Source organism: Rhinolophus sinicus, chromosome 1, assembly GCF_057876585.1.
Source record: "Rhinolophus sinicus isolate RSI-liver-muscle chromosome 1, RSI-T2T, whole genome shotgun sequence".
In the NCBI taxonomy this organism is placed as follows: Eukaryota; Metazoa; Chordata; class Mammalia; order Chiroptera; family Rhinolophidae; genus Rhinolophus; species Rhinolophus sinicus.
Genome location: NC_142501.1, coordinates 120,741,862 through 120,765,999, shown reverse-complemented (window position 1 = coordinate 120,765,999; position 24,138 = coordinate 120,741,862). Strand labels below are relative to the sequence as shown.

At 37.1% G+C, this 24,138-nt stretch overlaps 1 protein-coding gene and 1 non-coding gene across 3 annotated transcripts in view; one reads left to right on the top strand and one right to left on the bottom strand.

The window, feature by feature from the left end:
- Positions 1-793, bottom strand: part of PLXDC2 (plexin domain containing 2) — a 391,914-nt gene extending 391,121 nt beyond the window's left edge. The window contains exon 1 of one of the 2 annotated variants that reach the window (XM_019756009.3): positions 658-793. In XM_019756009.3, the coding sequence (XP_019611568.1) occupies positions 658-769 (112 nt within the window). In that variant the 5' untranslated portion in view covers positions 770-793. The remainder of the gene's footprint in view (positions 1-657) is intronic. The other variant, XM_088789077.1, reaches the window with a different exon arrangement.
- Positions 794-16,007: 15,214 nt separating this feature from the next.
- On the top strand, positions 16,008-16,112 carry LOC141570257 (U6 spliceosomal RNA). The gene has a single exon (XR_012494264.1). It is a non-coding gene; the product is annotated as a U6 spliceosomal RNA (small nuclear RNA).
- Positions 16,113-24,138: the final 8,026 nt, after the last annotated feature.

Sequence of the window (24,138 nt, the reverse complement as noted above, 5' to 3'; positions counted from 1 at the left end):
CGGAGGAACCCCGGCACGTTCAGGCCTGTTTGCGAAGCCGACCCGCCGAGGACAAAGGGACCAGAGGCGCGACCGCCCCACTTCTGCCACCTCCTACGCTCCTTTGCACCCCGCCGCACCTACCCGGCCCCATTTCCAGCACCTTCTCAACCCCAGACACCGAAAGGGAGCTAAGGTGGGGGATCGCCTGGGGGAGAAAGGTGCGGCCCCTGGGAATTTTCTCCAGCTGAGGGGAGCCTTGCAATCCCTAGCTGGCCACAACCTCATCACACGCTGGCTTCGTTTTCGTTTATCCCCGCAGCTAGGAAGGAGGGGAGCCGGAGATGAGACGGCCCGGGAACGCCTGCTCCTGGGTGGGGTATCCACAGAAGGAGGTTTGCTCTGACACCAGAACCCACTCTGGGAGACTTGGGGGAGGCAGTACCACCCCCTGGCGCTCAGGTGAAGCAAGCCCGAGTCGTCAAGAAAACCCCTAGTCCCCTCCATCCTTCGTTAGCCAACCCTCTTCTCCCCATTAGGAAAGACCAAGATTACCCAAAAAGCAATTGCAGTAACTTTCCGAAGGGCAGACAGATGAAGAAGGGGTGGATTGAGAATGGGGGCACTAGAGAGGTCTTACAGCTGAGCATAAAATCAAGAAGCCCAAGCGCATCTTACCATTGATTTGGTTTCCAGGATCCCCTTCAGCGAACTGAAACCGGTCCATTAAAAAGTGGCAAAGTAACACAACTCCTGCAGCGGCCAGGTCAGCCCTCCGGAACCTCGCCATGCCGCCGCCGAGACCTCCCTCCTCCTCCCCGCCAGTCTTGCCCTGGCGCCCTGTGTTCCCAGTGGGGATGGGGACGACGGGCTTAACGCTGCGGACAGGTCTCGGCTGGACCCGGAGGCCTCTGTAAATTTCGCTGGGATTTCACACTCGGGAGCCAGGAAGAGGAAGAAGAGTACGGGGGGAACGCAGTCCTCTCCGGACCTCGGGGTCTCTCTTCGCAACTTGCCACAATACTCGCAGCCCTCACCCTAGACAGAGAACCACCACCGCAGGGAGGGAAGACCACTTGCAGCCTGAGCTCGCAAACTCTCGCTTCCGCACAGGCAGCGCCACCCGGGTGCCCGCAGACGGTGACTTCCGAGCACCAGCGATGCGCTCCACTGGGTTCAAAACAGATCTAATTCCACAGCCAGCGTGGGTGCCTCCTCCAAATCCAAGAGGACTGTTGGCTCGGAAGGAACTTTTCCCAGTCTTGGGACGGCCCTCGCGGGAGGCTTGGGTTTACGGGAAAGGGGTTACTGTGGACTGGCGAAACCCCTCCGACAAGTTTTTCTTCTTTTCTTCGCCCGACGCCGAGCGCGCGTCCTTTCTCGCAGCCGGAGGGATGGATGGGCAGCCCCAAATTGCTGAGCCCTGGGAAGGCTCAGGCTGCAGCAGTCTGAGGTCCCAAGCCAGGAAAAAAAGAAAAGAAAAAAAAATGTTTAAAAAAAATAACAAAGGGAAGAGGAAGAAGAAAGAAATAAGGAGAAAAAAAAAAAGTCAGGCTGAAACCTATTGGGAGCGGTTCCTCCTAGCTAAGGAGGTGGCCCCAAACCATACCAAGCCCCGGAGTTGGGTGGCGGAGGAGGCGCCGCCGCCGCCGCCGCGCTCCCCCGCGCTCCTGCTCCACACTTTGGGGAGGGAAGGCAGCTCGCAATTTGCCAGATCGGCCGCTGCACCCTCCTCCCTCCTCCCTCCTCCCTCCCACTCGCTCCTCCAGCCTTTTACCACCTTTCTCCCCGCAACCAGCAGCTACCACCGACCTGTCCAATGGCTGCACTTTCCTCAGGGTTGGCAGAGGAGTCGCCGAGAGATTAAACCCGGGGAGCAATGCAAGGGGGAGTGAGAGGGCAACTCCAGCCCGGCGCGCCCCCGGCAGCCGGCGGCCCGGAGCGCCGGGAGAGGCGGCGAGAAAGGCGAGCCAGGAGGGTAGTGCCGGGCGGCGCCTCCGCGCCGCCGGGTAGCCATCCCTGCACCCGCCTCGCGCCCTTTGCAGTCCGGCCAGCGGCTCCCGCACCCACCTGGCCCCCGGGCCGCCTTCGCGCCCAGCTGCGGGGAATCGCGGCCCGCCGGCGGGTTCTTCCTGGGCGCTAAAGGGTTAATTAGAGTTCGCCATTCCCCGGAGAGCTTGTGTGGCAGTAGTTGGGGTGTGAAGAAAGCAAACCAGAGCGGGTTCGGTTACTGACCCCGCGAAGCCCCTTCGGACCCCAGACCCGCGAGACGGGTGGAGGAAGGTAGCTTGGGGCAACGCGGTCCCGCCGCCACAGCTGCTTTGTAAAGTGTCAGCTGGAGGGAAAGCCTAGAGTTTAAAGAAACAGGAGGCCCACCGAATTTCCTACGGGGGCTTTAACAGGCATTCGCTAGCTAGTTTGTTTTTGTTTTTTTCCAGCTCGCGGATGTGCTTTAGCGTTAACCCTTTCCACCCCCCTCATTAGTTTACATCTGATTTTGCAGTTAATCTCATTTTAAAGGGATAAATACAGAGAAAGCAAAGCACATTGGTTAAAAGTACATATTCTAGAACCAACCATAGTGGACTGAAACTCCACCTCCCCGGCTAAATACCTATCTGACTTTGCTTAATCCCTTAGTGCCTTGGTTCCTCAGCCATCAAATGGGGAGAATTGTAGTTACCCTTATGGGTTGTTGTATTGGATTAAATGAGTTAATACTGCATACTTAAAGGATTGAGACCAGTGTCTGGCACAAAGTACATTACTTTATGTTTCTTAAATTAAGAGAGAAGAGAGGGAGTACTAAATCAAATGGAGATTTCACTTCAGTGTTCTGAGTGCAAAAGGTCCTGTTAGTCTATTCTTGTCCACTCTGTTCCATGCTCTGAGTAGTTTACAGATGCCATAATAAACACCTTAATTTTATCACACTACCCACTGAAAGTGGATCTGGATAATCAAACTACTCTGCTAATTTGATGTTAAAAGAATGGCTCTGTCGTGGTTACTTAGCTGGTGAGAAGGAAAACAGGAAGTGTTAATGTTTTCCCCAATTCAATACTCAATTTGCTCTTTATTTCAGCATATATGTATTTCAGAATTATATGTAAATACATACATTCATACATATAGAGAAACATGTTATGCATACAGACTTGCCAAGACCCTTCCTCTCCCAACAGGTTCATTTCTTCCTCCTCACTATACATAGGGAAACTGGTTCTTTCATTTCTGCTCAGTGAAGAGTTTTTAACTTCTATGTAACATATATCCAAATTTGAGTACCTAAGGAGACGATCTGTGTGACATTAAGTTGGAAAACTGAGTCTTCTTATCAAAATTTGATTGCCCTTAAATTCATGTTGATTTTTCATTTTTTTGTCTGCATCCCCGGTGAGGTCACTACTTCATGAATCTGTGTGGAAAGCTTCCTAAAGCAGTCTGTGAAACTCCAATTCCTATTATACGCAAAATTATAGGGAACCCAAAAGGAGCCACCTCAAGAAAATCTGGCTAATTTTAATCCTGGCTAATTAAAAGTAGCTTATGTTGAGGCTTAAATGATTTGAGTTTGCCATATACATTTCACCATAGCTGAATTGTCTATTTCAATTTCTTGGAGAGAAACGAAGATGACTTTATGGAAAAAGTCTCATCTTCCATCTGATTTGTGAGAAGAGTTATAAAGAGTCAGGTCTGTTTCTATTTACTATAGTTATAAGAACTGAATTGCTGGTTTTGCTTTGCTTTTCTTTTTTTTCTTTTTTTCTTTTCTTTCTTTAACCCACTGGTTTAATTTTAGCTAACCTCTCAAGGAACAAATGAATCAGGAATCACAAAGGAGTAGGATGTGAGTTCTTTTTCATGACAAAGATCTGGAATTCATAGAACACTTTATTCTTTAAGATCTTAAGATTGTATCTCAGAATCACACTCAACAACACAGATTTGGACAGACATTAGCACCTGACCTAATGTATGTACAGATTTCAAACTTGTTTGCAACCCTTATCTACACCAACTTTCAGAGATTTTTAGACATTCCAAGTGCAGCACTATCTGTATAAAGGTAAGTACAATTACCCACATCCATCTCTCACATTGCTGGGTTTCCAAGGACCTGTTTTGAATTGAAACTTGGCTAACAGGATACTCAAGAAAACATTATGCTCACTTGGAAAAAACAGATGAAATACAGGCTGTGGAGTACTTAGTATTTATTGTAATCTTTTTTAAAAATTACTTCAGGACATAGTTTTTGTCATTTTAATAGGATTTGTTAAAACTTTCTACAATTGCCGTCAGATAAAGGGAAAATTGCTATTAGTATTGCTGTAATTCAGTCCTAAACTAATATTATGACCTTTTCCTCTCAGTCTATGGTATTTCCTCTCCCTCCTCATTTGATAGCACTAATTTTTTGACCTCTGGTGTGGAATTACAAGACTCATTTGTTCATCTTGGCTGACTTCTGCTCTTAAAATCAATTGGTATTTAATTATATTATTGATGGATGTTTTCAGCTTTTTGCTCTTTTATAGTTTTAAGTATAAATTTTATAGTGTTTTGCATCAAAGAAGCTTTTTTTTTCCCCCAAATTCACCTAACAGCTAATATGACATTTTTTACAGGAACATTTAACATACAAGAACACTTAATGCCTTTTATCCTCATATCAATGCTACATTTACTATGTAGATGAAATTAACAATATAATTATATTTGGCTCACTCATAATGAAATAATATATTGCATTAAAATAGCATTTGTTTACACTGTCTTATTTCTGAATCTTAATAAGCTAAAGCTTTTTCTTTTTACCAGTAAACAGCAATGTACAAAAATATGCAACTCAAAATAGTAGAAAACAAATGATTAAAGTGGAATTGTACACTCTTTAAAAGGGTAGAGGCATTATCTTACATTTCAAGGACATTAAGAAAGTGAAAAGAGGGAGCGCCCTTCTAGTTGCTAGATGGGATGATGCCCAATCCATTAATTGCTTAATAAAGCTAATTAATTCTTCAAAAACAAAGTTTTTTTTTTTTTTAAAGGAAAAAGACAATCCACAGAATGGGAGAAAATATTTGCAGTTCATATATCTGATAAGAGCCTAGAATCCGGAATATATGAAGAACTCTTACAACTCAATAATAATTAAAAAACAAAACAAAAAAAAACCCTAATTAAAAGGGGCAAAAGGTTTGACAAGACAGTTGTCCAAAGAAGATACACAAATGCCAGAGAAGCACATGAAAAGAGGTTCAATATCAACAGTCAGCAGGAAAATGTAAATCAAAACCACAATGAGATACCACTTTACACCAATGAAGCACTCCCCTTGGGAAACTATGCACCTACTCCAGTGCCTAGTCCACCCTTCAAAGCAATTTTGGAACTCTTTTTCTGGAATGCTGACTAGGATATTGAGCAATGAGGTATGCAGCACTTTTTTCTAGGATGAGTTCGTTAACTTAATTGTCAGACTTTCTATTTTATATCCATTAGTTGATGGACATATACAGTGTTCCCGCTTTTTGGCTATTATGAATAATGATGTTATGAACATCCATGTACAAGTCATACAAATTGCATAGATATGTGGATGATATGGTGACTGTTTAACTTTGTGAGGAAATGATGAACTTTTTCCACAGTGTCTGTACCTTTTTACATTCTCAGCAATGTATGAGGGTCCCAATTTCTGATAATCCTCACAGACATTTGTTCTTTTCCATTTTTTAAATAATTATAGCCATGTCTTTTATTCTTGATAAATTGAGCTAAAAGTTTGTAAATTTTGATCAAAGAACCAACTTTTGGTTTTGATGACTTTCTCTGTTGTTTTTCAATTCTCTATTTTATTTATTTCCCTCTAATCTTTATTATTTACTTCATTCTGCTTGCTTTGGATTTAGCTTGTTTCCTTTTCTAAGTTCTTAAGGTGGAAAGTTAGGTTATTGATTTTAGATGTCTTCTTTTTTTCCAGCTTCATTGAGATATAATTGACATGTAACATTATGCAAGTTTAAGGTGTACAATGTGATGATTTGATACAAGTATATACTGAGAAATGTCTACCACCATAGGTTAACACACCTCTCACCTCACACAATTATTGTTATGTTGTTATTGTTATGGTGAGAATATTTAAAATCTACTCTATTAGCAACTTTCAATATAGTTTCAGTCTTGTTAGCTATAGTCAATATGTGATACATAGATCCCCAGAGTGTACTCCTCTTAAACTGACCAATCTCTCTTCATATCCCCCATCCAGCAATGCCAATCTATTCTGTTTCCATAATTTCATTTTTTTTAGATTCTCTGACTTATTTCACTTAGCATAATGCCCTCAAAGACCATCCATATTGTTGCAAATGGCAGTATTTAGTCCTTTATTTTAATTGGTGAATAGTATTCATTCATTCATTTACATCACATTTTGCTTTATCCATTCATCCATTGATGAATATTTAGGTTATTTCTATGTCTTGGCTATACTGAATATAGCTGCAATGAACATGGGGGTGCAGATAACTCTTTGAGACAGTGATTTCATTTCCTTTGAAGATATACCCAGAACGGGGATTGCTGGATCATTTTTAATTTTTTGAGGAACCTCCATACTGTTTGCCACATTCGCTGAACCACTTTACAGTCCCACCAACAGTCAACAAGGATTCCTTTTATTCCATATCTTTACCACCATTTGTTATTACTACCTTTTTTATAATAGCCATTCTAACAGGCAGGAGATGGTATCTTGTGGTTTTTGATTTCCATTTCCCTTATGATTAGTGATGTGCACATTTTCATGTACCTGTTGACCATTTTTTAATCATATTATTTGTTTTTTTGCTAATAATTTGTATCAGTCCTTATATACTATGGATATTAACCACTTATCAGATACATGGTTTGCAAGTATTTTCTACCACTCCATAGATTGCCTTTTTGTTGATTGTTTCTTTTGCTGTGAAGAAACTTTTTAGTTTGATGTTGCCCTACCTGTTTATTTTTCCCTTTGTTGCATGTGTTTTTGATGTCAAATCTAAAAATCATTGCCAAGACCAAAGTCAAAGAGCTTTCCCCCTGTATTTTCATCTAGGGGTTTTATGGTTTCAGGCTTAACAAATAAATCCTTAATCCATTTCCAGTTATTTTTTGTGAGTGGTATAAGACAAATGTCCAGTTTCATTCTTTTGAATGTAAATATCCAATTTTCCCAGCATTGTTTTCTCAAGAGACTATCCTTTCCCCATTTAGTATTCTTGGCTCCCTTTCAAATATTAGGACTGTGTATGAGTGGGTTTATTTCTGGGCTCTTGAGTCTGTTACATTGGTCTATGTGTCTAATTTTATGACAGTACCATATTTGATTACTATATCTTTGTAATATATTTTAAAGTCAGGAAGTGTGATGCCTCCAGCTTTGTTTTTTCTCAAGACTGCTTTGGCTATTTGGAAACTTTTGTTGTCCCATATGAATTTTAGGATTTTAAAACAATCTACACGATTGCTTTAGGATCATTTAGATGATAATGTGATTTTCATCTTTCATTCTATTACTGTGGTGTATCATATTTATTGATTTGCATACAGTAACCATCCTTGCATCCCAGGGGTAAATCCCACTGGATCATTGTGTATGAACCTTTAAATATGTCGAATTCTGTTAATATTTTCTTGAGAAATTTTGCAACTATATTCATCTGGTATATTGGTCTATAATTTTCTTTTCTTGTAGTCTTCTTATCTGTCTTTGGTATCAGAAAGATATGCTGCTCTCTTAAAATGAGTTTGGGAGTATTCTCTCCTGTTCAATTTTTTTGGAAGAGTTTGAGAAGCATTGCTGTTAATTCTTCTTTAAATGTTTGGTAAAATTCACCGATGAAGGCTTATGGTTCTGAGTTCTTTTTGTTGGGAAGTTTTTGCCTAATGATTCAATCTCTTTACCTTTTTCTGGTCTGTACAGAGTTTCTATTTCTTCATGATTTAGACTTGGTAGGCTGTATGTTTCTAGATATTTACTCACTTCTTCTACATTGTCTAATTTGTTGGCATACAATTATTCATAATAGTGTTTTTGTGGTATCACTTGTAATGTTTCCTCTTTCATTTATAATTTTATGTTTCTGAGTCCTCTATTTTTCTTGGTAATTCTACCTATGGTTTGTCAATTTTGGTTATCTTTTTTAAAAAAACAGTCTTATTTTTGTTGATCTTTTCCATTGTTTTTCTATTTCATTTATTTTTGCTTTTATCTTTGCTATTTCCTTCATTCTATTAACTTTGGGCTTCATTTCTACTTCCTTTTCCAGGACCTAGGGGAGTAAAGTTAGGTTATTTATTTGAGATCTTTTTTGTTTCTTAATTTAGATGTCTATCGCTCTAAAATTCCCTCTTAGAACTCCTTTCCCTGTAGCCCATTAATTTTAGTGTGTTGTATTTCCATTTTCATTTGTTTTGAGATATAGTAATATTTTGATTTACCTTTTGGTTTCTTCTTTGACCCTTTGGTTGTTCAGGAATGTGCTGTTTAATTCCCACATACTCGTTAACTTTCTAGTTGTCCTCCTATTATTGACTTGTTACATCCCATTGTGGTTGGAAAAGATACTTCGTATAATTTCAGTCCTTTTAAATTTGCTGAGACTTGTTTTGTGATCTAACATGATCTATACTGAAGAATAATTTGTGTGTGCTTGAGAATATGTATTCTGCTGCTGTTGAATGCAATGTTCTGAATATATCCATTAGGTCTATTTGATCTAAAGTATATTAGTTCATATCCAATGTTTCTTTATTGATTTTTTGTCTGGATGATCTATTCATTGTTGAAAGTGGGGTTTCAAAGTCCCCTACTACTATTGCATTGTTCTCTAGTTCTCCCTCAAGATCTGTTAGTATTTGCTTAATATATTTAGGTGCTTTGATGTTGTGTGCTTGTGTATGTACAACTGTTATATCCACCCTTTATCATACTGTCTTTCTACCATTTTTGACACACGTCTATATTGTCTGATATAAGTATACCCGCCCCTCCTCTCTTTTCATGGAATTATTTTTCCTTCCATTTTTTTCACTGAGAGCCTATGTGTATCTTTGAAGTTGAAGTGAGTCTATTGTAGGCATACATAGTTGGGTCTTGTTTTTTATTTTTTTGTTTTGTTTTGTATTTTTTAATCCAATCATGCATTCTATGACATTTGATTGGAGAGGTCAATCCGTTTTCATTTAAAGTAATTATTGATAAGTAAGGACTTACTAATCCCATCAATTGTTTTCTGGCTGAAATGTAGTTCCTTTCTTCCTCTCTTGCTCTCTTCCTTTGTGATTTGATGATATTCCACAGTGATATACTTTGCTTCCTTTGTCTTTTTCTTGTGTGCATCTACTGTTGGTGTTTGCTTTACGGTTATTCTGAAACTTACATAAAACATCTTTTAGATATAACAGTGTATTTTAATTCTTAACTTAAATTGTATACAAAAAAAATCTACCCTTTTAGTCCTACCTCAACATTTTATGCTTTTGATATCACAACTTACATCTTTTTATATTGTGTATCCATTAACAAATTATTGTAGCTGTCACAATTTTTAATACTTTGCCCTTTAATCTTTATACTAGAGTGAAGTGATTAACACACCACCAAATTACAGTATTGGAGTAGTCTGAATTTAAGTGTATGCTTACATTTACCAGTGTGTTTTATATTTTCACAGTTTTCATGTTACTAATTAGTGTCCTTTCATTTCAACTTGAACAACAACTTTCAGAATTTCTTGCAAGGCAGGTCTAGTGGTGATGAACTCCCTCAGCTTTTCTCTGGGAAAGTCTTTATCCCTTCTTCATTTCTGAAGGACTTTGCCATGTAAAGTTTTGGGTTGGCAATTTTTCCTCTAAGGTATTTGAATAACATCCCACTTACTCTTGGCTGGTATGGTTCTGCTAAGAAATCTGCTTATAACCTTACTGAGGAGCAGGTTGTGGGGGTGGGAGGGTGTCCCATGAAAGTTACAATCTTCTTTTCAATTGTACTCTTAAGATTTTTTTCTTTAATTTTGATAGTTTTATTATACTGGATAGTTTTATTATAATGTATCTTGGAAATGATCTTTGTTGTTCCTAGCCATCTAAAAATGGCTTTGAGTCTCAGTTTTATTGTATGTATATACTACACTTTGTTTATCCATTCATCTACTGACAACCATTTGAGTCTATTTTAACAAGGACGATGATATATAATTAGGCCATATGTGTAATCAAAAACTGAGTTGGAAAAAAAAAGTTATGTCAGCAAGTGAAAAAGAAATCACATTAAATCTAAATCCCTTAGGACATGTGTACATATTATAATGTATCATTTATAAGGATAGTATGTAGATAAAATTGAATCTTCCATCTACTTCTCTGGATATGGACACAATACTGATTGCTGTGCAAAATTTAACTTTCATCTGATTTTGTTTTTGTTTCATGTTAATATACTCTGTGTAAAAATCTCTAATTATTCTCAATAGTAAGATTCATAAAACATAACACACACCAAAAGTCTTAATGAATACTTGATAATATATCTTTTATGGTACTGCTTTTGTAAGGAGCATGTTTTGTTTTGTATCTCGTTAGTCTGGTTTCATCTTTTATTGTAATCTAGGCTTTACTGTCACTTGTTTCAGAATTTCCCTGACAATCTGGTTTTCCCCTGAAGGTCTCCTTTGCCTCCTTAAATATGACTCTAATTTTTTTTCTTATTAGAGATTATATTTCTATTACTAGTTTTTTTTATTTATTTTATTCTTCAAGAGAAAATAAAGAGTTGTTTTAGTATAAATACTATATTATTGCTAGGAAGGAAAATGAACATAAACACAATTACAAATATGTACTCTTTGCATTTGAGAAATGATAATAGGTTATCACAACTACAACAACGTTTATTAAGGAATGAGGGCCAAACCTCACATAGGATGATTAAAATCAACATATACAAGAAGCAGAGTTGCTTATGCAATATGATGCAAAAGCTTGAGAAGTCAAGAAAGGGTGTGGTGAAACTCTTTCAGCTGTACACGCAGTCACCTGAAACCTGACGGGTCCAGCAAGTCTTTACACATTCATATAAGCAGACTAATGTCAACCACAGTCATTTCAGGGATTGATAACTGTGCCCCTCTTTGGTCAAAAATTGGTAAGAGATCATGTTGTCTTCACATGTGATCCTCAGAAGATCTGAACTAATATTTCTAAAGTTAAAGACGATTTTTGTTCCTTCTTGTTCTGTTAAATAAATATTAGATAAATTCTATTGCACTAGAAGAAGATTAGTAGATAAATATGTAGGAAATTAGTTCTAATGGACAATCCCCATTTTAATTGAAAAGAAGTTTAAAATAGCTTTCAAAGAGAGTTGATGGAGATGGTACATTCAAGTTTGATAAAAGATTCCTTTCACAATATTTTAAAACCAGGTAGATCTAGCCAGCATCTTTCAAGAGAAGAAGATGCAAAATCCTGGTTAGAAGACATTGTGTTCCAAAGGTCCAAGTCTGCCCTTTAAAAGGTTTAACATAGAACAAATATTCCAATAGCAAATATATTGTGATATATGTTACAAGTATGTTAAGACTGTAAATTTCCAGGATAACCTAAAATAGCTTTTTCATTCATAATACTACTGAAATTGTATTCAGTTTTTTCAAAAAGACTGTCAAAAGAAAAATATAATCAATAGTATTATACATTGAGTACATACTGAGAAATGTCCTATTAATTAACCAGGGACAGAAAGGGGTGGAGGGTATTTCATGGAAATATATGGGATAAAACTATATCAATCTAATAATACCATGATTTTAAAACACAAGAGCAACAAAAGTAATCTTCAACAAAAAATGTTCCACTTGGAGCTTTCCAAAGATTCCTGTTGAGTTTCTCAGGGTAAGGTACTTTCAAATATATAGAACTTGGTTGCCATTGTACTGTGTTGGTAGAACATCAGTATTATTTAATTGTGGCCGATTCAGTGAAATATACAGTATTTGTTGAAATTCGGCAAAAAAATGAAGGAACATTCAAACTCAGGTATTCTATGACCTACTCAACATGACAGAGAAATCGCAGTATAATTTGTGTAAAAAAAGGCAAATAAAAGCTTTAGAATCTCTTACAGCATCAAAAATTTTAATAAGTGCTAATGTGCTATTGTTAATGAACGCCTTTTGTACATAACTGGAAAAGTCTACTAATTTCTTAGTACTTAGAGGATTCCATTTATTATTAAAGAATCCAATAACCAATTTTTTTTTCCTAGCTCTACAGAATTTGGTCTGACTTATTTTAGTACCTGTGTGTGTTCCTTCTTGTGATTTAATTCTAGTTGTCCTGATTAAATCATCCATCATTTTTAGGAAGATTTTTCTCCTTATTGGTTTTTCGTACTGCCTCACTAGTTTTAGCTGTTTGCTACTTTCTCTTCTTGATATGTCACTTTGAAAATATTTCAGTGACTGTCTTATGTTAAATTTTCTAATGGCATTTTAATTTTCATTTTAGTTTCAGTTCATTTTCCTATTTTTCATCCTTCACATTTTAAGTCTTTTCATCAGTAAGTATGACTCAGGTTTTGAAAATTTGGATTTACATATTTATTTGAGACATTCAATAAAATAAGCAGCTCCCTCAAATAAGAAATCTTACCCCTATATTATTGTCATTATATATTTTGCAAATATTTCATATCCCATATATCCTGTGACACCTAAGTGTAAGAGTTTTCTAATATATTGGATTTAGATGATCATCAGCTACTTACTTTTCCTTGTTTTATGGACTACGAAGTATATTGTATTAATCCTGAAAAGATCATTTAAACTTTTGTGCAGCATGGAAAGTAAAGAGATATACTTTATAGGGTTGGAGGATTAACTCTTGAATTTACCTGATGAAGGTAAACCAAAATCAAAGTCAAGACAAGAAACATTTTCACTATAGGACAGAGGACACACACTATATTTATTAGGTTGGTGCAAAAGTAATTGCGGTTTTTACAATTATTTTTAACCTTTATAAACCGCAATTACTTTTGCACCAACCTAATAGATACTGCCGAATTCTCTACCTCTAGAGAATGAGTGAAGACGAACAAAGCAACTCCATGTGGTAGTGGAAGAAAGCACAATGAAAGATAAAGGAGGCCACATTTTAAAGACTCAGAAGATCTTTGAAAAGGTGGGAGGACGGAGCATGGTCTAAATAGAGATGTGTGTTAGCAAATGATGCCCGTGTATAACTGACATGTGAAATCGTGTACAGAGAGTTTCTGGAGACAGCACTGAGGAATGATTCCAGATAGAGGACAGCGAGATATACAGAGAAAACATCATCGAAGGAAAGTCACAAGTCACAACCACAGGATGATCTCATTCTCCAATCTAAGTGACACCTCAGAGTCCTGGCATCATCGAAGGACCACGTGCCTTGTGCAGCCAGTCTTGTAAACTGTAAAGCTGGGTCCAAGCTGCATAATGGCAACTTGAATCAGTATCTGAATGTTAATGTTCACTCTAAGCACAATAGTACTTTAGATAAATGTGATTCTCAACAGGATAAGGATGTTAGTACTTCCTGCAGGGTTAGGGGATATTTGGAGGAAGGAAGGCTATGTAGACAGAAAACAAAAACAAACAAAAAAATGATGCTATCATTGTGTATTTGGGAAACCAGGAAAATCTACGTTTTAAAAATACAAACTATAATAAATAACATCTGAGCTAATGGGAATATGAAAACGATCATGCTCCTTAACTGGGGCTGGGGAACAGCTGGCACACGCTGGCAGAATCTTCATGAGAGAGAAGTGCAATTTTTATGTTTATCCAAGGAAGACTTGAGAAAAAAAGGAGGACATAAAATAACGCAGAAAAGAATATCGATGTATAATGCCTAATCCAAGGTTGCCACTCAGGTGTGTACACCAGTCAGCCCTGGGGTAGCTTTGACTGACCTACGATCAAAGCAGGAATTGGACTAATTTAGAGATATGGAATCCATAGTTATTGCCATCATTATGGGCAGTTCCACAAATTATCAATCATCAGTTCAAAAGTAAGTTTCATGAAATATACAATAGATACACATGTAGCATATTTAATTGACTATTAAAGCAGCTCTACAGAACAAGTCTTAGAAACATATATGACATTAGCCCATAAAGCAGCTCTTTAATGTCCTCTTTGAACTATCTCCATCAGCATCACCAGGTATGCTTGCTTTGTATCATGTTTCTGATCCACACCCTTGCCTGGGATTCAGATTAAATGAGTCTGAGTTGGGGTGGTACGTGGGGAACTAACTTTTTAAATAGCTCTTTAGGTGATTAAATGATGCAAGTCATCCTAACACCACACTTGGAAAACACTGTCCTAGAGTAAAGGCATGACAATAAAGATACGTTTTACCTTACATGTGAGTTCAAATGCCCTTTTTTTCTTTTTTTTAAATATCGTATTGTTTTCATGGTAAACGAGAGTAAGCTTAAAAGAAAAGGAAAACTACATCAAAAAAATAATACATGATATTTTTAAAAAATCTCTAGCATCTAAATTTCTACATTCAGTCTTATTACTCGGACAGTAAGAAAGAGAAATTTAGAATGAAATACAAAGTGCATTCCTCTAAGATTAAATCCACTTATGTAATGAGGTGTGGTAATTCAGAATTTAGAAAGGAACAGCCACGTTGAGGACAAGCCCATCTCATTACATAGCTCCTCCTTGGTTATGAGTTGTCAGTCAGAGCTCAAATTATTTTGATTTTAAAACCATAGGTTCACTTATAGAGCTTTTTAGAGACATTTGTGGGAACTTCCCTCCCTCCTTGTTTTATTAATTAGAATAAGTAAAAAATATGGGGAAGCTAATTATTCATACGCTTTTATTTTTAAAGAGGGTATAGTTTCATCTCAGGAAAAAGACTGGCCCTTTAAATACAGATACAATCTCTCATTGTGTGTGTGCAATATACAGACAGACATCTATTCTTCAATTATTTATTTCCAATTTTTAAAAATTTTTATTATTCAAATTAATAAATAAACCATATTTGTAGCTTTATTTGAGAAGACAGTATATATTTTCCTGTGAAAAGTACGAAATTTTATAGAAATTTAAGATATTTTATAGGAAAACGTGTACCTTTGCAATGGTAGTAATTCTTATCTTATGGTTCTTACACAAATTATATTACCTAAAAATTTATGCTAGAATATTTAGATTGACCAGAATAAAAGAACTGTTCTTCTAAATGAATCAAAATGATTGTTTCAATATAAACTGATAGTATCATATATGCAATTTGGAATGCCATTTAAAAATTACAGATCTTGAGAAAATATTTGAGACACTTTTATTTGATGAGTCAAATTAGAATTAAGTCAAAATTCTAGTTTTGTGATATCCTATTATATGAATGACTCTTCATCCTATTAATTGAATTGTGTTCTGCTTAAGTAGGGGCTTGCCCAAATTATGGCCAGGCTTGACAAAGGGACCTATTCTCAAACTAGATTGTAAGTAGCCACTGTGACACCCTAATAAAACAGTAAAATTACAGTAAAGGAAACAATATCCTTTTCTTCTCAGCTCAGAACACAGGCCAATCTAATTTGGGAACTGTGACAAAATTAGTAATGGATTGCAACTGCATAATTTGAAGATTTCATATGTTTAATTTCTATTTTAATACTTTGAAAGTGAGATAAAATAGAGAAGATCAAACGCATATCTAGAAAAAATAGCCATGACACTTCACTATTCATTTTAGCCTTTTCTTTCTTATTCTTATTTCTCTTAATGCTTACATCTGCCTTTCACTTTCTGTGAAGAGTCCTATTCTTGAGTCTAAACATGTTATTGTCATGAACAAGCTATGATTTATGACCTTGGCTATGTTTCTTCGAATTTTTTGTTTGTTTGTTTGTTTGTTTGTTTTTTAGCTTAAAAGAAAACCCTGGTGCTTGTTTTGTCAATATGTACTATACTAAAATTGAAACAGCACAGAAAAGATTAACACGGCCAGTGTGCAAGGATGGCACACACGTTTGTGCGTCATTTCATATTTATCGGTCTTTGTCTTGGAGGAGATGGGGGTGGCCAAGCGAATGGCAAAGGAGATTAAAGGGTGTTTAACCTCTACCACTTACGTTTTATTTATTTTGTTATATAAAAACTAGTGTTAATAAAAATTAATCTTGGTATATGAATACAGTGTTTTTTTGTGTGATTCTCTCTGCTCTCCCTGTATTTTAAAATATAAAATTCAATCATAGCAGTTATTCCATTTCCATACCTAAGAAAATGATCAGAAATGCATGCGAAGATTTATTCATCAGAATATTCTCTTCAGCATTTTATATAGCAAGAGAAAATTGGAAACAATTTAAAATTTGAACAATACAAGAAAATGGTTAAGTAAATTATAGTAGAGTCATATGATTGTTATGCATTTATTTGGAAATCTTACTTTCTGTGTTAGTTTCCTATTGCTGCTATAAGAAATTATCACAAACTTAGTGGCTTAACAGGTCTGGAGGCCAGGGATCTGAAATGGGTCTCACTGGGGAAAATGAAGGCGTTGGGAGGACCGCATTTCTTCTGAGGAGAATCCTTTTTCAGCTTTTGGAGTCTACTGCATTCATTGGCTCCTGGCCATTTCCTCCTCACATCACCCCAACCTTTAGCCTCTGTCCTCAAGTCTCCTACCACTGACTCTGACCCTCTCCCTCTTATAAAGACCTTTGTGATTATACTGTGCCTACTGAAATAATCCAGTGGAATTTCCCCATCTCCAGATGCTTAAATTAATCACGTCTGCCAACTCCCTTCTCCCATGTAAAGCAACACATTCTCAGGATTCAGATGTGGATGTGTTTGGGTGGAGGTTGTTCAGCCTACCACATTATGTAAGCAAATAAGGACATGTGAATACTTAACGTGCTTAGAACAGTGACCAACAGAAAAACACCCTCAATTGTGATTTGTAAAATGAATAGGTGGATAAGCGAACTTCTCACTGCTTCCACAGCCTGATCTAAGCCACCATTATCTCTTACCTGGATAATTCTAATAGTGCAAAGGCCTCCCTGCTTCTCCCCTCATCCCCATCTATTTCCAGCACAGCAGCCAGAGTGATCTGTTTAAAACATAAGTCAGATTGTGTTTCTCCTCTGTTTAAAATCCAACACTGTTTTGTCTCCCTATTTCACTCAGAGTAAAGCTCAAACTCTTGGGTGGCTTCCACAGCCTTACACCACGTGCTCCCCTTAATGTGACCTATTTAAACAAACCTACACTTCTATTCTGCGCCTGTTTTATTGTCCCCGCACTGTTCCTCCTAAGCACTAGTCCTGTTCCCACCTTAGGAGCCTTTCACTGCAGCTTCCCCCTGCCTGGAACTCTCCTCCCAGATATGCATGCTGCTCACATCCCCACTTCTTCAGGTCTTCACTCATGCATCACCTCACTGAGGCCTACCCTGGCCACTGCATTTAAAAATCTCAACTAACCCACCATTTCTACACTCCCAATCCTTTTAACCCAGTGATGTTATTATTCCATGGCACATCACCTTTTAGTATTCTAAATGCTTTTTTATTATGCTTATTTTCTGCTCCCCTACTGAAATATAAATTCCAAAAGACAATGAATGTTATATGTTTTGTTCAATGATATATTTGCATTTCCTTAAACAGTGCCTGGCACATAGTACACACTCAATAAATGGATGTTGAGTGAATGAATGAGATCCTACTGTGTGCCAGGTTCTGTCCTAGGTACTAAGGCCATTTCATCTGTAAACGTGCCAGTTTCCCCTTTGTTGAAGCTCCTTTCAAGTTCTCTAGGCTGCCAAAATCGACTTCACACAAGTCCCCAGGTTAAATGACATAGAAGAAAACACTAGATGAGAAGCAGTAAGACTGGAAATTATTAATTAGCTTTGCTTTCCTTATGTACCATCCCCGCCCTTACCACGCCTATGCTTTTGTCACAATTACAGGATATTGTTTTACTGATGTTATGGAGATTAAGTAAAATGCATATAATTGTTAACTGTGGGTGCCATGAAAAACAAACAAAAAACAACATTGCAATCTAAGGGTTATACAATAAACCAGTGGGAAATTAAGAGATCTTTTTAAACACTATCATTTTACACATACACAGGTAAGATAGACGCATATATTCGGGTAGAACTGACTACAAAGCAAATTAGCCTTTCTCAAAAATTATTTTCTTATTGACTATCATTTTAAAGCTGCATTATAAACCTCTGTCTGAAATATAACCTTCAGCATGTTATGTGAAGTCTTGACAATTATCACGGGACCCCCGGCTGGGAGTTTTCCATTTGAGTTACTGGACAGCACACAGAGAACTGTCTTTAGAAATTGAGCAAAGTGGGAAAATCAGTTATTTGTAAGCAAAAGTCTTAATCCTGCTGATTTATACTTTGCCATTTCCTTTCTCTATATCAAGTACTCTTAAGCTTTAGAAGAAATACACGGATGTCCCAGCATTCCACACTTGTTTAAGTCAGAGGGTAGGGCTAGAACACACCAAATAGCTCACATGCAATTTCAGTTTTCTGAGCTCAACCATCAGCCTTCCCACAGATGAGGTTAACAAAGACCGATGAATTTAACGTACTATTCCACCCAATTTTACTTTTTTCTATTACAATGAACATTTTATGGAAATTACCAAGTGTAAGTGCTAAAGACAACTATATTTTAAAGAGTCATTAAAAAGTAAATCTTGAAGAAAATCAACTATATGGGTACATGGCCAGTCGTGTCCTCTTGGTGGTTTCAAACGCTCCCCAGACTATCTTCACGTTTTGTGAGAAAATATATGCAAGTCCCAGTGTCTCCTCAAATACGTAAAAGCAATGTAATATTTCAAAAGGTATCCATTATTTTATGAATTTTTGCTTTGGGACAATCTATTAATCTTTTTTTTTTTTTTCATTATTTCAATAGAGGACTTTGTAAAACTAAGATTTGGGAAGGCATCTATATTTTTGAAATGTTGGTAAATTCTGGCTCATTTCCTCAACTACAGTGTAAGCATCTTCAGGAATAAATAATGTCTGATTATACTCTCAAGTCAATAACATGAGTATTAAGGCCCTATCTGATGAGTGAACTACTCATCAGATAATTAATCTACTTTTTTACTTAGCGATATTTTATAGTTTCATATGAAACTTGTATCTTGCTTGAAGACAGAAATGTTAAAGTTCACATGTTTTTAGCCCAGTCATTGATACCTCTAAATAATTGTTGGTGATTATTTCTTTGTTTATGCTTCTAGTTTCAGTCAAAAGACCCGAGACCTAAGTGTCACTTATTAATTACTGTCCTGCAGCAAGCCACTCAGTACCTCTGAGCATCACTGTATCTGTGATATAATAATTCTTGCCTTACCTCACAGGGAGGTTGTAAAACTGAAATAACATGGAGGCATGCTGTAAACTCTAAAGCGACTAGAATTATAATGTTATTTTCTACTGGAGAGGTTAAGTGCTTCGATAAGCGTCCTCAGCTTAAGTGGAACTAAAATATTCCCCCCCTCAACTTTTTCCACATTACCTTTCTTTAGCAACCAGGGGGCTGTGAGAGACACACAGACAAGTTTTACATGATTCCACTTATACGAGGCAGGTAAAATAGTCACATTCAGAAAATCAAAGACTAGGATGGAAGGAGAAATGGGGAGTTATTAATCAACAGGAATAAGGTCTGAGTTCAGATAAATAAACTCCAGAGATCTGCTTTGCAACATTGTTCCCACAGGCCACAACAATCTACTACACACTGAAAATTTGCTAAGAGGGTAGATCTCATGCTGAGTGTTCTTACCACAATCAAATAAAAAAGAAATTACCCCATTATGTGATTGTATGATTCCATTGAGATGAAATATCCAGAATAGGTTATAGACACGGAAAGCAGATTAGCGATTCCCAGGGGCTGGGAGGAGGGGAGAACGGGGATCAGGTGGGTGCAGAGCTTCTGGTTGGGGTGCTGAACATGTTCTTCATACCATTGTGGGTGTCATGAATGCCACTGAACTGTCCATTTTAAAAGGGTGAAAATGGTAACTTTTATATTATGTACACTTTACCACAATCAAAAAAATAATGAAAATAGGGGGCCGTGAAATTCCTGTTTCTCCCCCTAGATCAATAATTAGACGTCAAAAAAAATCATGGACATGGATTCACTCAATAAATATTTATCCAGTGCCTATTTTGAGCTGGCCTTAGTTTAAGGATACTGCCCTATGGCTACTGTTTTCTTATGTGGGGAATACAGATGTTGTAAGTTAGACAGTATTCACAAATCCTTCTGACTCTAGTATTAAGTCAAGAACTTCTTAGTTTGATGTTGACTCTGTACTTAATGATTTTTGAAGAGGGAGATCTATGCCCCTACCCATTTCTTGCCTCCTGCTCACCTTCACTGTGATTTTCACAATGGAGGAAACCATGCTAACGCTGACTGTGAAGTTCATGTTCGCCACACAGGGAGACGTAAGCTCATATCCTCTCTGTACGGTAACTCTCCCAAGAGCTACAGTTCCACCTGGTTATTCTGTTGACATCTCAACATGAGTACAAATCACACTGCACTTCTCCTGTCCCTTTTCCACTCCTCAGTTTCTCCTTCTGACATCACTGTTTTTATCAACGCCAGTACCGCTCTCCAAGGCCCCCTAGTGTGAGATTTTGTTTCTGATCTAGTATTTTTTATTTCTTCTTTTCATTCTATCACTAACATTGCTCCCCACTTTACAAATTTCAAATTTCAGTCATTTAAACTCTTGGGCCTGGACTATGTACAGTTATTATAAAATTACACTTCTGCCTACAATCCTTCTTCTCCACGCTGTTGCCAGAATAATTTCTTGGAGATGTCATGTTCTTCTCAGAAACCTTCACTAGAGTTCAGACACCTTACACTGTCATCCAAAGTTACCCTCTGTGCTGTCCTGAAACTTAATGACTTGTTCTTTGTGCCAAAATCTGTTTTTTTTTCTCTGCCTGCATTTCTTTGCTCATGACATTAAATCTACCCAAAATGTACAGCTAACTCCTTATTGCATCTTCACTTCTTATCCTATCCATTACTGAAGACCTAACCCATTGCCTTTATGAGAAAAACCCTAGTACAGAATGCAATCTTTCCTCTCTATGCCCACTGCTTTTTAAAAGACCAACAGTTTTCATGCCCATGACTTGCTTTTCAGAGCTCATGTTTTACCTTCTTAATACTGTCAGTACTGAGCTCAGCACATTCTCAAATTGTCCTTGTATCTTACAGTGGAGAATCAATAAACTGACTACAAATGAAAAGAATCATGAGCGGGGACATAAAGAGAGATTGGAGACAAGAGTTTTGAGTTGTTGAGAAAAGAAGTCCCTATCCAGGACAGAGGAGGAAGAAACAATTTGGGGAGGAGGAAAGGAAACATATTAAAGCAAGAAAAAAAAGTACATTAAAGAAACAAAATTATTCACATTCTTCCCTTGGTTGTTGACTTTTCTTAGTCTTACTGGCTATCCTGTGTGCTCCCTGGAGTATTTAATATTTAAAGGCCTTTACAGTGTGAGATAAGTGAAAGAAGCAGACACTCAATACTGATTTTTGCTTCGTTTTCAGATATAACTTCTTTGAATTCCCCTCTTTCTGGAAAGTTTTCTTGTTTCATTAAGTACAGATAATGGGGGTGGTCAGGGTTCGGCACCATTTTGGCATCTCTGTGTTATAAGAAAATCAATAAACATCTTGTTCATTTTCTCACTTTTAAGAAAGAGATCTGCTTTAACAATTAACTTATTTCCTAACATAATTATTTTAGTATTTGTCATTGATTCTCCAGACTCCATTACTGATCATACAGCAATTAATTAACACTTTCTAAGGATCAAACAAAAATACGGAAAGGCAGTCAACTTTGCTTTTAATTTTAAGGTTTTTTTTTTTTTTTAAAGAGACAACTTTTAATTTCATTAAATTGGATCCATGTTTTATACATAATTGTACTTCACTCCAATACAATAGAACACAAATCAGTATAATTAGCATTATGACAGTAATACCATTTATTGAATGTCTACAAGATACCAGATGCTTTATATACATATATGTCTAACCTTCACTGTATCAAGTTATCAGTGTTTTAAAACACATTGGTAAATGAGGAAACTGACTTTCTAGGTGGATAAGTAAGTAGCTCAAGGCTATGGCAGCTGATCAGTTAGAGTCAAGTTTTCAATCCAGTGCAAGAACACACACATTTCCTATTATACCATGCCGCACTAGTCAAGCATTTCTAAGATTGACATTCTCCTCAAATTCTCTGCAGCATTCTAAAATACGAGAGAAAAAGCACGTAGGTTTCAAAACGTGCAAATATTTGAAATTCATGGTAGAGGTCAACCCACTCTAGCTTCCTGAGGTGTCCTAAGGCATGCAATGCCTATGGGTACCTTTAGGTGTCACTAGCAGGCCTAATGTACAAGCAGAGAAAATGCACAGCGGAATAACAGGGGCGATGAAGAAGAAAAGCAAGAGAGAAATAAAGAGGAGGAGCACTTCTGGTGAGGAGAGAGAATACCACCACCATCTGACAACCTGATGTCCCCATTTATGGGTCTACTTCCTTACTTAACGCATTTCTGAAAATTTGTGTGAAAGTCTCATGTATAATAGTCAAATAATAATCAAATATAGGAAGAGTTTCTCTTCCCAGAGACTTTAATGGGGGAAAAAAGCTGTCTCTTTTTTTTTAGACCTCATCTAATGGAGGGTAGGATGAAAGAAGGGAGGGAGGGAGGGAGGGAGGGAGGGAGGGAGGGAGGGAAGGAAGGAAGGAAGGAAGGAAGGAAGGAAGGAAGGAAGGAAGGAAGGAAGAAGAAAAAAAAAAAAAAGAAAACACTAAATGATTTATAGCCAGAGGGAACCTTAACAGTTACGTAGCCTATGAAAAAATAGCCAGGGTATTCCAATTAATGTGATAGACTTGAGAACAATATTTTCATTTATCTTCCCAATACAGTGTTTTCTCACCATTATAGTAAAATAAATATGTACTAAATACTTAAGATGCACCCAGCCAGAATTAGACTTTATAAAGGATATAGGAAAAACAAGATATTAAATATCTTTTCATCTTTGCACAGTACTGTTTGCAAAAAAAAGGCATCTATTACTCTTATTAAGTTCTTTATGTCTAGAATTCTGAGGATGCCTAATATTAATAAAACTACAGCTGCATGTATCTCTCAAGAACTAAGAAAATAAACGATAAAGAAATCATCAAAGTGAATTTAAAATAGTACCCTAACATTACTAAATTTTGCAATGCCTAATATGATATTAGTCTTGGTTCTTATAAATAAACAGCTCACTGAACATCTTTCAATGTCATGAGGTATTTATTCTTCAGTATAAACTAAGGCTACTAAATGTTTCTCCTTTTAAATCACTTACACCTTATCTCTAGAGTTCTTTGGTGGCCTTAACGTTTTTTTCTGCTTTGATTTTCTAGTGGTTCCTTTCCCTGAGGCTGTTATCCAATAAAAAGGCTGGTTAAATCAGCATATTATCAAGTATGCTGCTCACTTTCTCTGAAGTCAGCTAAGTAGCATCTCAAAGTTAGGCCAAGTGCCTGAAAAGAACTTTCCTAACACCTGGACAGCGATGACAGGTACACTGGAACCTGGCTTCAGAGGGTTGTGTTCTTTATTTAATGATCTGTTTTGTTGGTTTGTTTTTGTTATTTTTGAAATTTACTTTTGGAGTGAATAATGACAAAAATGTGAATCAGGATGGAAGATACTTTTTGCTACAAGAACAAGTGACAACTTGAATTTGTCTATATAATAGCTGCACAGGAGACCATGGAATACAGTATAGTACAGTAGCTACAAAAATCGGAAGGGGGGTATATAGCAGTGACTCACATGTAACTTATGTATCTTTTCCAGTACTTATCAAGGTCTGGGTTAGAATATAGATAGCTCCACTTATTTCTTAGTTCCCATTTCTGAACAGTAAACTCCTTGAGGTTATGTGTCTGATTT